Source organism: Anomaloglossus baeobatrachus, chromosome 7 (genome assembly GCF_048569485.1).
Source record: "Anomaloglossus baeobatrachus isolate aAnoBae1 chromosome 7, aAnoBae1.hap1, whole genome shotgun sequence".
Lineage (NCBI taxonomy): Eukaryota > Metazoa > Chordata > Amphibia > Anura > Aromobatidae > Anomaloglossus > Anomaloglossus baeobatrachus.
In genome coordinates this window covers 7,907,928-7,920,866 of record NC_134359.1, presented here as the reverse complement: position 1 = coordinate 7,920,866, position 12,939 = coordinate 7,907,928, and the positions used below count along the sequence as shown (strand labels likewise).

At 57.6% G+C, this 12,939-nt stretch overlaps 1 protein-coding gene across 1 annotated transcript in view; it reads right to left on the bottom strand.

Moving 5' to 3' along the window:
* Nucleotides 1-1,257: 1,257 nt before the first annotated feature.
* Nucleotides 1,258-12,939, bottom strand: part of ADCY5 (adenylate cyclase 5) — a 204,122-nt gene continuing 192,440 nt past the window's right edge. The window contains exons 12-20 of the mRNA XM_075318723.1: nt 10,959-11,075; nt 9,651-9,815; nt 9,399-9,574; nt 8,174-8,200; nt 7,802-7,934; nt 7,442-7,705; nt 6,326-6,530; nt 2,904-3,028; nt 1,258-2,820 (exon numbers count right to left, since the gene is read on the bottom strand). Coding sequence (XP_075174838.1) covers nt 2,692-2,820; nt 2,904-3,028; nt 6,326-6,530; nt 7,442-7,705; nt 7,802-7,934; nt 8,174-8,200; nt 9,399-9,574; nt 9,651-9,815; nt 10,959-11,075 — 1,341 coding nt within the window. The 3' untranslated portion in view covers nt 1,258-2,691. The remainder of the gene's footprint in view (nt 2,821-2,903; nt 3,029-6,325; nt 6,531-7,441; nt 7,706-7,801; nt 7,935-8,173; nt 8,201-9,398; nt 9,575-9,650; nt 9,816-10,958; nt 11,076-12,939) is intronic.

The window sequence follows — 12,939 nt, the reverse complement described above, 5'->3', positions numbered from 1 at the left end:
TAGGAGGATGGACAGGAGGACCTATAGGAGTATGGACAGGAGCATTTATAGGTGCATGGACAGGAGGACCTATAGGTGCATGGACAGGAGGACCTATAGGTGCATGGACAGGAGCATTTATAGGAGTATGGACAGGAGCATTTATAGGTGCATGGACAGGAGCATTTATAGGTGCATGGACAGGAGCATTTATATGTGCATGGACAGGAGGACCTATAGGTGCATGGACAGGAGGACCTATAGGTGCATGGACAGGAGGATTTATAGGAGCATGGACAGAATGACCTATAGGAGGATTTAGAGGCATATATATAGTGCCCCCGAGACTGGTCGTTACAGGGAATATCATATTCTTCCCAGGCAGGAAGAGGTTAACCCAGGAAGTTTACACACTTCTCACATCACCATACGCAGGGATGCCCTCCCCAATGGGGACTGTGTTCAGGGTTGTGTCATTATGGGCACCCCCTTAACATGCTGGGTCCATTCTGGGTAACAGGGTGCCAGTCAGCCTTGGGGCTCCCCAGATCCACTGGACCTGGAGAATCAGAGTCAGGGAGAAGCAGTCACTAGGAAAGGGTTAATACTTCCTCACGGGGCCGAGCACATGCGGGGTGCAGAGCCCTCGTTCAGGAGGACGCTGCAGGCTCGCCTGATAACAATCTGCCCGGTGAGGGCCCATCAGGGACCTTACTGAGGTTCGTGTCCGGGGCACAGCAGCAGAGAGGGAACCTGGGGACAGAGGTCCGACCTAACAGAGGTTCAAGCTGCCGGCCATACAGGCCAAGTCAAAGCGAGAGAGCAGATGGCGCCTACCAGTGGGAGCAAAGTGGGGGGTGACGGGTTCATCCCCCATATTGAGTGAAGCCAACCCCCTAGTATCACAGCTGCAGCCTGGGATTAAAGAGTTAATGATCACCCAGATGTCTGACATGCCGGGGCGCTGTCTCCTGCCGTTCCTCCATCCTTGTAGCTCCAGCCATCTCGCATAGGTCAGGCCTTCCATCTTCTCCTCTCCAGTTCCCTCCAGAGCTGCACTCTCCATTCTGCTGGATCTCTGTACATCGCTGCTCCTGGCAGAGAATGATGTGCGGCGGTGCACTGTGGTCATACACACAGTGCTGGCGAGCAGAATTCTGAATGCAGCTCTGGATAGGACTGCAGTCTGTCCTTTTGTTCCGGCAGCGGTGGTCCTGCAGAGCTTCATCCTCCCCCCCCCCCACACACACCCTCCCGATCCCCAATAATCCACATGGACAGCAGTAAAACAGCATTTAATGTAGATGTTTAGTTTCCATGGGAAATCAACGCTGCACCAAATGACCAACAAAAGACGTCGCCAGTGTGGGTGAGGGCCGCGAGCACGGTGCGGAGGGTGCGGGATGTGGGGGCTGCGTTTACTAAAATGGCCGTGGTGCAGATGGAAGCGTTTAATGGAGTGAAATATAAATAATACAGTAAAGGTTTCCGGAGATCTGGAGCGACGTGAAACCTACGTGATGAGAGCGGGCAGCTTCACGGGAGGACGATATATGGCCGGACCCCCGCTGCCAGCAGGACGCGAGGACCCCGCGGGGGACAGGAAAACCTGCGCCATTCTGACTCACAAAAGCCGCGCTCCACGAGCTCCGGTGCCACTGAAGGCTGCAGTAACCTCTGCATCCGGGCGCTGGGTGAACGAGGGTTAATAAATCCGGATTTGGAATCGCCATTGCTTTTACGCTTTTGTTGCATTTTCATATTTTGTGTTTCGCATAAAAAAAAAATCTGTGTGAAAAAAAAGTCACACTGCAGACGTCTGGCGGCAGAAATCACGACACCAAACGCACCAGCCACGTTCTGCGGCACGTCCTCGGGCGCAGCCGCCATGGACTTACGGTCGGAGTGTAGACACCGAGCGCGGGGCGTCAGTGAATGGCGCAGCTTTACGGTAATTTACCCCCCGCTGTGCCGATAATTGGAGGGAGCGCCCGCTCTCTGCCGTATATTGTGCTACTCGTGAAACTGCCGCGTCCGGAGCAGGTAAATAAGAAGCGACTGGTGCGGTCCTGGTGGAAACGCGCTGTGGGCTCAGGTCACGTGGCCTCAGCCTTCGTATACAATTTACAAAATATATCCTCTGTGATTTGTTTTTTACTAGATCTTCCACTAAAATATTACAAAATAAAATTATAAAAGGTGCCGATGTCACGGCGGGTCCGGGGCACGGACCTAAGGTGACCCTGGCAGCACCCGCTGCGGGAGGAGGCGCCCTGTGCCTTGTTTTTGGCCTCCTCGGCGTGTGTGGGTGACATCTGTAGTAATAAATATAGAGATATGTGTCCTGCCCGCATCCTCTACCAAATGTGGAGTCAGGCAGTGAGAACATTCCTAATGCCCGGGGTCCGGTCACAAGGAGAAAGGCCGTCGGACGGTTCTGACGCGTTTTGAACTGGTCCGTACATTGCCGTCGGTCTGGTACCGTGATACATTCCTTCCTCCATAGAGGAAATCAATGAGCTGTTTCAATAAATGTGTCCGTCCTCGTCTCCTGCGCGGGAGGTTTTGCCTTCATTGTTATCTTTGGTCGATCACCGTCAGCCTGCCGGAGCTCCGGGGTCGCGTGGCTGCTCGCAGCCGTGTTGGCTCCTCGCCGGCGGGTACGGTGGACGTGTATCAGTGCACTGTGATAGCGGAGCTTCTCCCGTGTCGCTAACTGCTTGAGGGTCCTTCATTTAGGAAATAGGTGGTCATCTCGCCTTTGCCTTTCACTTTGACGACCCCTCTGCACTCCAGCGAGTAGTTACAGGCGGCCAGGACCTGCTGGAGATCCGCGGTGACCTGAAACGCAACCACAGCCCTGAGCGAATGATCACAACCCCCCCCCCCCAGCCACGCCTGGACGGGCCGGCGCCATCACCCACCTGAATCCGCTCCGGGACGCCAGTGCTGTCCATGCGACTCGCCACATTCACCGTGTTCCCCCAAATATCGTACTGGGGTTTACGAGCTCCGATGACGCCAGCAACCACGGGCCCGATGTTCAGTCCTGAGAAACAACAGCTGAGATGAGCGTCATCTGCTATTTACTGTGCGTGAGCTGCCCACGCGTCATCTATCGCTGCCAGCTGCCGCCCGTTACTCAGCGCACAGTGTCTGGCACTGCATGGAAAACCCCAGGGATCGGGGAAGCTGAGATATGAGCTGCTGTATGCCGGGGACTGTCGAACGGCACACGCGCAGTGCCACAAACTGACGGGAAAACTACAGACAGTGCGCGAAAATCAGCAAACCGCAGCCGAAACCTCAGCTCAACAAACCAGCACCACCGAAACGTCCGAAGCATACTGCAGGACAAACCATCTGCTGTGCGATGACGGGCACGGGGGGGGGGGGGGGGACACAAGGACGACAGATACGGGGGACGACGGACACAAGGACGACAGATACGGGGGACGACTGGCACAAGGACGACAGATACGGGAGCCGACAGGCACGGGAGACGACGGACACAAGGACGACAGATACGGGGGACGACTGGCACAAGGACGACAGATACGGGAGCCGACAGGCACGGGAGACGACGGACACAAGGACGACAGATACGGGAGCCGACAGGCACAGGAGACGACGGACACAAGGACGACAGATACGGGGGACGACGGACACAAGGACGACAGATACGGGGGACGACTGGCACAAGGACGACAGATACGGGAGCCGACAGGCACAGGAGACGACGGACACAAGGACGACAGATACGGGGGACGACGGACACAAGGACGACAGATACGGGGGACGACAGCCACGAGGGGGATGACGGGCACAAGGACGACAGATACAGGAGCCGACACGCACGGGAGACGATGGACACAAGGACGACAGATACGGGAGACGACTGGCACAAGGACGACAGATACGGGAGACGACAGGCACGGGAGACGACGGACACAAGGACGACAGATACGGGGGACGACTGGCACAAGGACGACAGATACGGGAGCCGACAGGCACGGGAGACGACGGACACAAGGACGACAGATACGGGGGACGACGGACACAAGGACGACAGATACGGGGGACGACTGGCACAAGGACGACAGATACGGGAGCAGACAGGCACGGGAGACGATGGACACAAGGACGACGGACACAAGGACGACAGATACGGGGGACGACGGACACAAGGACGACATACGGGGGACGACGGATACAAGGACGACAGATACGGGGGACGACGGACACAAGGACGACATACGGGGGACGACGGATACAAGGACGACATACGGGGGACGACGGATACAAGGACGACAGATACGGGGGACGACGGACACAAGGACGACAGATACGGGGGACGACGGATACAAGGACGACAGATACGGGGGACGACGGACACAAGGACGACAGATACGGGGGACGACGGACACAAGGACGACAGATACGGGGGACGACGGACACGAGGGGGATGACAGGCACAAGGACGACAGATACGGGGGACGACTGGCACAAGGACGACAGATACGGGAGCCGACAGGCACGGGAGACGACGGACACAAAGACGACGGACACAAGGACGACAGATACGGGGGACGACGGACACAAGGACGACAGATACGGGGGACGACTGGCACAAGGACGACAGATACGGGAGCAGACAGGCACGGGAGACGATGGACACAAGGACGACAGATACGGGGGACGACGGACACAAGGACGACAGATACGGGGGACGACAGCCACGAGGGGGATGACGGGCACAAGGACGACAGATACAGGAGCCGACAGGCACGGGAGACGATGGACACAAGGACGACAGATACGGGAGACGATGGACACAAGGACGACAGATACGGGAGCCGACAGGCACGGGAGACGACGGACACAAGGACGACAGATACGGGGGACGACTGGCACAAGGACGACAGATACGGGAGCCGACAGGCACGGGAGACGACGGACACAAGGACGACAGATACGGGAGCCGACAGGCACAGGAGACGACGGACACAAGGACGACAGATACGGGGGACGACGGACACAAGGACGACAGATACGGGGGACGACTGGCACAAGGACGACAGATACGGGAGCCGACAGGCACAGGAGACGACGGACACAAGGACGACAGATACGGGGGACGACGGACACAAGGACGACAGATACAGGGGACGACAGGTACGGGGGACGACGGACACAAGGACGACAGATACGGGGGACGACGGACACAAGGACGACAGATACGGGGGACGACGGACACAAGGACGACAGATACGGGGGACGACGGACACAAGGACGACAGATACGGGGGACGACGGACACAAGGACGACAGATAGGGGGGACGATGGATACAAGGACGACAGATACGGGGGACGACGGACACAAGGACGACAGATACGGGGGACGACGGACACAAGGACGACAGATACGGGGGACGACGGACACGAGGGGGATGACAGGCACAAGGACGACAGATACGGGGGACGACTGGCACAAGAACGACAGATACGGGAGACGACGGACACAAGGACGACAGATACGGGGGACGACGGACACAAGGACGACAGATACGGGGGACGACGGACACAAGGACGACAGATACGGGGGACGACAGCCACGAGGGGGATGACGGGCACAAGGACGACAGATACGGGGGATGACTGGCACAAAGACGACAGATACGGGAGCCGACAGGCACGGGAGACTATGGACACAAGGACGACAGATACGGGGGACGACGGACACAAGGGCGACATACAGGGGACGACGGGCACGGGGGACGACGGACACAAGGACGACAGATACAGGGGACGACTGGCACAAGGACGACAGATACGGGGGACGATGAACACAAGGACGACAGATACGGGGGACGACGGACACAAGGTCGATTGATACGGGGGACGACAAGCACGAGGGGGATGACTGGCACAAGGATGACAGATACAGGGGACGACGGGTACTGGGGGACAACGGGCATAATAACAATAGATACAGGGGCCGACGGCCACAAGGAATGACGTGCAAGGGGGATGATGGGCACAGGGGACGATGGGCACCAGGACAACAGAGACGGGGGCCGACGGGCACGGGGAGACAACGGGCACAATGACGATACGGGGGCCGACAGCATAGGGCACGAGGAGCACAGTCCGACGGACATGGGGGATAACGGGCACTGACAATGGATATGGGGGCTGACAGCACGAGGGACGACCGGCACGGGGAACGAAGGATGACGGGCACAAGGACGATGGATATGGGGGAGGATGGGCACAGGAGCTGATGGGCACATTGATGAGCTCTTGTCTGCAGGATCGGCGCTCCCCTCCCCCACCGTGCACCCACCGATTTTCATCTGGAAGTTGTTGAAGGAGTGCTCGTTGATGTACTTCATCTGGTCCATCAGTCTCATTGCATAATCCGCCAGGGCCTTGATGTGCGACTTTCCCGCTTTATCGTACGTCGTGTCGTTCAGGCCAGAAGCCGCCATGTAGGTGCTGCCAATGGTCTTGATCTTCTCCAGCTGCCGGAACTCGTCCTCACTGATGATCTGTGAAGAGGCCGAGATCCGTCATCAGTACATGAGCGGTGGGGTCTCGGGGGTCTCTGACCTACCTGCTGCAAGGTATTGTGGGAGATGTAGTTTTTTTACACCCTCCATCTGATCAGTGTATGAGAGGCGTCACACCAACCGCAGAGGTGTCGGTGCAGATCTGGATGTGAGTGGTGACTGGGAGCCGTTCACACATCTAGGACGACCTCTGAGATAAGCGGTCTCACCGTCTCTCCCCCCGGCCTCACCGTCTCCCCCCCCCCCCCCCGGCTTCACCGTCTCTCCCCCGGCCTCACCGTCTCTCCCCCCGGCCTCACCGTCTCTCCCACCCGGCCTCACCGTCTCTCCCCCCGGCCTCACCGTCTCTCCATCTGGCCTCACCGTCTCTTCCCCCCCGGCCTCACCGTCTCTTCCCCCCCGGCCTCACCGTCTCTTCCCCCCCGGCCTCATCGTCTCTTCCCCCCCTGGCCTCACCGTCTCTCCCCCCGGCCTCACCGTCTCTCCCACCCGGCCTCACCGTCTCTTCCCCCCCGGCCTCACCGTCTCTTCCCCCCCGGCCTCACCGTCTCTTCCCCCCCGGCCTCACCGTCTCTTCCCCCCCGGCCTCACCGTCTCTTCCCCCCCGGCCTCATCGTCTCTTCCCCCCCCGGCCTTACCGTCTCTCCCCCCCCGGCCTCAACGTCTCTTCCCCCCGGCCTCACCGTCTCTTCCCCCCTGGCCTCACCGTCTCTTCCCCCCCCGGCCTCACCGTCTCTTCCCCCCTGGCCTCACCATCTCTTCCCCCCCGGCCTCACCGTCTCTTCCCCCCCGGCCTCACCGTCTCTTCCCCCCGGCCTCACCGTCTCTTCCCCCCTGGCCTCACCGTCTCTTCCCCCCCGGCCTCACCGTCTCTTTCCCCCCGGCCTCACCTCATCGAAGTCGGCGATGATCTCGTTCAGGAGCCGCAGACACTCCACACCCTCGTTGTTGGCCTCAAGTTCTACGTAGAATTCGGAGAAGTTGCTGATGGAAGCGAACATGACGGCCACGCACTCGCAGGACTGGTAATACAGCTCGTCGTTCCGCCGCTCCCGGGCCAGGAAGTGCGCCGCCACGTCCTTGGGGAGGATGTTGTGCAGGAGCCGGCGGTTGTAGGCCTGCAGCTCCTCCATCTCCTCCTTCTCCTCCGTGGCCTGGAAGGTAAAATGGGTGAACATGAGGTATGAGGAGAGCGGTTGGTGCCGGAGCGCTGCGCAGAGGTGACTCCAGCGCCGGGATCCATCCTGTACCTGCAGCTTCCACAGAAAGTCCAGCCGGGCCGTGGACTCCACCTGCTGAGCGTGGAGGTAGAGCGCCAGCACGAAGACGCTGATGATCACCGGCGTGGCGATCTTCAGGGTGACTCTGGGAACGCCGTCCGAGCTGTGGAGACACGAGACGTCTCATCAGAGGCCGGCAGTGATGGCGCTGTCACTAGCACCCGGGGGCATTGGGCAGATTATAGGGTCGGGGGCAGGACCCATGGAAGACATTAACAATAGGGCACCACAATTTCAGTTTCTTTTTTGTCAGGAGACGTGAAAAGTTACAAATTCCGGGAGAAACCCAGGATTCTTCTTCTGAAATCTCCAAATATCTGCAGCCGCGGCCGCGCTTCTTACCAGTGCATGGTGGAGTTGGACGAGTCGCTGTAAGAGAAGAAGCAAAAAATAATCAGAGGCGACGGCGGATCATCACCCTGCAGCGCTGCACTACCACCACCAGGTGGCGCCATCCTCCAGCTATCACCCTGCAGCACTGCACTACCACCACCAGGGGGCGCCATCCTCCAGCTATCACCCTGCAGCGCTGCACTACCACCACCAGGTGGCGCCATCCTCCCAGCTATCACCCTGCAGCGCTGCACTACCACCACCAGGGGGCGCCATCCTCCCAGCTATCACCCTGCAGCGCTGCACTACCTCCACCAGGTGGCGCCATCCTCCAGCTATCACCCTGCAGCGCTGCACTACCACCACCAGGTGGCGCCATCCTCCAGCTATCGCCCTGCAGCGCTGCACTACCACCACCAGGTGGCGCCAGCCTCCAGCTATCACCCTGCAGCGCTGCACTACCTCCACCAGGTGGCGCCATCCTCCAGCTATCACCCTGCAGCGCTGCACTACCACCACCAGGTGGTGCCATCCTCCAGCTATCGCCCTGCAGCGCTGCACTACCACCACCAGGTGGCGCCATCCTCCAGCTATCACCCTGCAGCGCTGCACTACCACCACCAGGTGGCGCCATCCTCCAGCTATCACCCTGCAGCGCTGCACTACCACCACCAGGTGGCGCCATCCTCCAGCTATCACCCTGCAGCGCTGCACTACCACCACCAGGGGGCGCCATCCTCCAGCTATCACCCTGCAGCGCTGCACTACCACCACCAGGTGGCGCCATCCTCCAGCTATCACCCTGCAGCGCTGCACTACCACCACCAGGGGGCGCCATCCTCCAGCTATCACCCTGCAGCGCTGCACTACCACCACCAGGCGGCCCCATCCTCCCAGCTATCACCCTGCAGCGCTGCACTACCACCACCAGGCGGCCCCATCCTCCAGCTATCACCCTGCAGCGCTGCACTACCACCACCAGGGGGCGCCATCCTCCCAGCTATCACCCTGCAGCGCTGCACTACCACCACCAGGCGGCCCCATCCTCCCAGCTATCACACAGCCTGATACAGCAGCCAAATCTCAGCGCTTGTACAGACCAGGCAGACGGGATGCTGGGAGATTTCAGCTCTGAAGTGAGCAGAATTGTGAGTGTTGCTCTGGAGCATAAGAAATGTCCTGCAGATGATAACACAGGAGCTACCAACATAGCAGTGTCAGTACCGATACTCACATCCCATTGGCTGCCACCAGAAGATCTGCGTTATCAAAGAGCGCCACCTGTGGGACCTCCACGATGATGACGTAGATGAGCTCGATGATCAGCATCAGAATGAGCTTCCCAATGCTGCTGATCTGGAGAAAGACGGAGCAGGCCAGGAGGCTGAGCAGCACGCAGGCGGTGAAGTACTGCCGAAACACCAGGGTCACTACAGCGCACGGCCCTTTAAAGCCCCACCTGCCACCATTATGGATCGCATTGTACCTCTGGGAAGTTGCAGTTGGGGGCCGGATCCCCACAGAATCCACCCTCCGTGGACAGGCTGTAATTTAAGGCAGAGGTCCTGACCAGACACGGGGTCACACTGTTCAGGGGGACGGTGAACTCAGCAGCAAGGCAATTCCTCAGATCGGTATTACTGCACATGAACTGCAAAATAAGGAATGTTAGGTAGTGACATAGTGCACCCAGCAGAATAGTGAGTGCAGCTCTGGGGGTGACAGGAGGATGACACGATGTAGCAGCAGAATAGTGAGTGCAGCTCTGGAAGTGACGGGAGGATAAGAAGCAATGTAACAGCAGAATAGTGTACGTATACCCTTTCACTTGTAAAGCGCCATGGAATAAATGGCGCTATAATAATAAATAATAATAATAATAATAGTGAGTGCAGCTCTGGTGGTGCCTGGAGGATAAGAAACAATGTAACAGCAGAATAGTGACTGCAGCTCTGGGGGTGACAGGAAGATGACACGATGTAACAGCAGAATAGTGAGTGCAGCTCTGGAAGTTACTGGAGGATAAGACACGATGTAACAGCAGAATAGTGAGTGCAGCTCTGGGGGTGACTGGAGGCTAAGACATGATACAATAGCAGAATAGTGAGTGCAGCTCTGGGGGTGACTAGAGGCTAAGACATGATACAATAGCAGAATAGTGACCGCAGTTTTGGAGGATAATACACGATGTAACAGCAGAATAGTGAGTGCAGCTCTGGAAGCGACTGGAGGATAAGACACGATGTAACAGCAGAATAGTGAGTGCAGCTCTGGGGGTGACTGGAGGCTAAGACATGATACAATAGCAGAATAGTGAGTGCAGCTCTGGAAGTGACTGGAGGATAAGACACGATGTAACAGCAGAATAGTGAGTGCAGCTCTGGAAGTGACTGGAGGATAAGACACGATGTAACAGCAGAATAGTGAGTGCAGCTCTGGAAGTGACTGGAGGATAAGACACGATGTAACAGCAGAATAGTGAGTGCAGCTCTGGAAGTGACTAGAGGATAAGACACGATGTAACAGCAGAATAGTGAGTGCAGCTCTGGGGGTGACTGGAGGATAAGACACGATGTAAGAGCAGAATAGTGAGTGCAGCTCTGGGGGTGACTGGAGGCTAAGACAAGGCTAAGACTGTTAGAGTAGAATAGTGACTGCAGCTTTGGAGGAAAAGACCTGATGTAACAGCAGAATAGTGAGTGCAGCTCTGGAGGATAAGACAAGGCTCAGTAAATGCTGCATGATCTGTGGCTGCGCTCGGAGACTATACGGTGACCGATCCTCTATTTCTTACCATATTAATAAATGAAGAGAGGAAGACGAGGATTATGGTGAAGATTCCCACGGCCGTGCTGTTCATCCGAGATTGCACAATCTTTCTAGATAAGGTCTGGAGTGCGGCCGGGAAGAGCTGCAGAAGAAACAGAGCAGAGGTTACACCGAGGCCCGGAGCCAAAGAGCTTACAATCTAGAGATGCCAGTCCCTTCCGTTACAGTGTGTCAGCAGCACAGACCCTGGCATCCATTGTAACGACGTCTCCTCCTGCCGCGTCCTGCTCTGTATCTGCAGATTATGGGGGTTCATGACTCTCCCCGTCTGTGGACGTGTATTGGAAAGTCTCCATTTCATCCTCCGTCATCTCTGAACATTGTGTGTCCGGTGACCGCGGGGTTAACGTTATTAATGTCGCCTCTGGTCGGGAGACGCTTATTTATTCTGTAATGGATCTCAATTTCCACGGAAACAAATGATGGCGACTCACAAAATAATAATCAGCGCGAGGCGGAGGAAGGACGGGAGGACTGCAAGTCCCAGGATGCTCTGCAGCCATAGAGGGAGGACTGCAAGTCCCAGGATGCTCTGCAGCCATAGAGGGAGGACTGCAAGTCCCAGGATGCTCTGCAGCCATAGATGAAGGACTGCAAGTCCCAGGATGATCTGCAGCCATAGAGGGAGGACTGCAAGTCCCAGGATGCTCTGCAGCCATAGAGGGAGGACTGCAAGTCCCAGGATGCTCTGCAGCCATAGAGGGAGGACTGCAAGTCCCAGGATGATCTGCAGCCATAGAGGAAGGACTGCAAGTCCCAGGATGCTCTGCAGCCATAGAGGGAGGACTGCAAGTCCCAGGATGATCTGCAGCCATAGAGGAAGGACTGCAAGTCCCAGGATGCTCTGCAGCCATAGAGGGAGGACTGCAAGTCCCAGGATGCTCTGGAGCCATAGAGGGAGGACTGCAAGTCCCAGGATGCTCTGCAGCCATAGAGGGAGGACTGCAAGTCCCAGGATGCTCTGGAGCCATAGAGGGAGGACTGCAAGTCCCAGGATGCTCTGCAGCCTAGAGGAAGGACTGCAAGTCCCAGGATGCTCTGCAGCCATAGAGGGAGGACTGCAAGTCCCAGGATGCTCTGCAGCCATAGAGGGAGGACTGCAAGTCCCAGGATGATCTGGAGCCATAGAGGGAGGACTGCAAGTCCCAGGATGATCTGCAGCCATAGAGGGAGGACTGCAAGTCCCAGGATGCTCTGGAGCCATAGAGGGAGGACTGCAAGTCCCAGGATGCTCTGCAGCCTAGAGGAAGGACTGCAAGTCCCAGGATGCTCTGCAGCCATAGAGGGAGGACTGCAAGTCCCAGGATGCTCTGCAGCCATAGAGGGAGGACTGCAAGTCCCAGGATGATCTGGAGCCATAGAGGGAGGACTGCAAGTCCCAGGATGATCTGGAGCCATAGAGGGAGGACTGAAAGTCCCAGGATGCTCGTGAGCCATACAGGGAGGACTGCAAGTCCCAGGATGCTCTGGAGCCATAGAGGGAGGACTGCAAGTCCCAGGATGATCTGGAGCCATAGAGGAAGGACTGCATGTCCCAGGATGCTCTGCAGCCATAGAGGAAGTACTGCAAGTCCCAGGATGCTCTGCAGCCATAGAGGGAGGACTGCAAGTCCCAGGATGCTCTGCAGCCATAGAGGGAGGACTGCAAGTCCCAGGATGATCTGGAGCCATAGAGGAAGGACCGCAAGTCCCAGGATGATCTACAGCCATAGAGGGAGGACTGCAAGTCCCAGGATGATCTGGAGCCATAGAGGAAGGACTGCAAGTCCCAGGATGATCTGCAGCCATAGAGGAAGGACTGCAAGTCCCAGGATGATCTGGAGCCATAGAGGAAGGACTGCAAGTCCCAGGATGATCTGCAGCCATAGAGGGAGGACTGCAAGTCCCAGGATGATCTGGAGCCATAGAGGGAGGACTGCAAGTCCCAGGATGCTCTGGAGCCATAG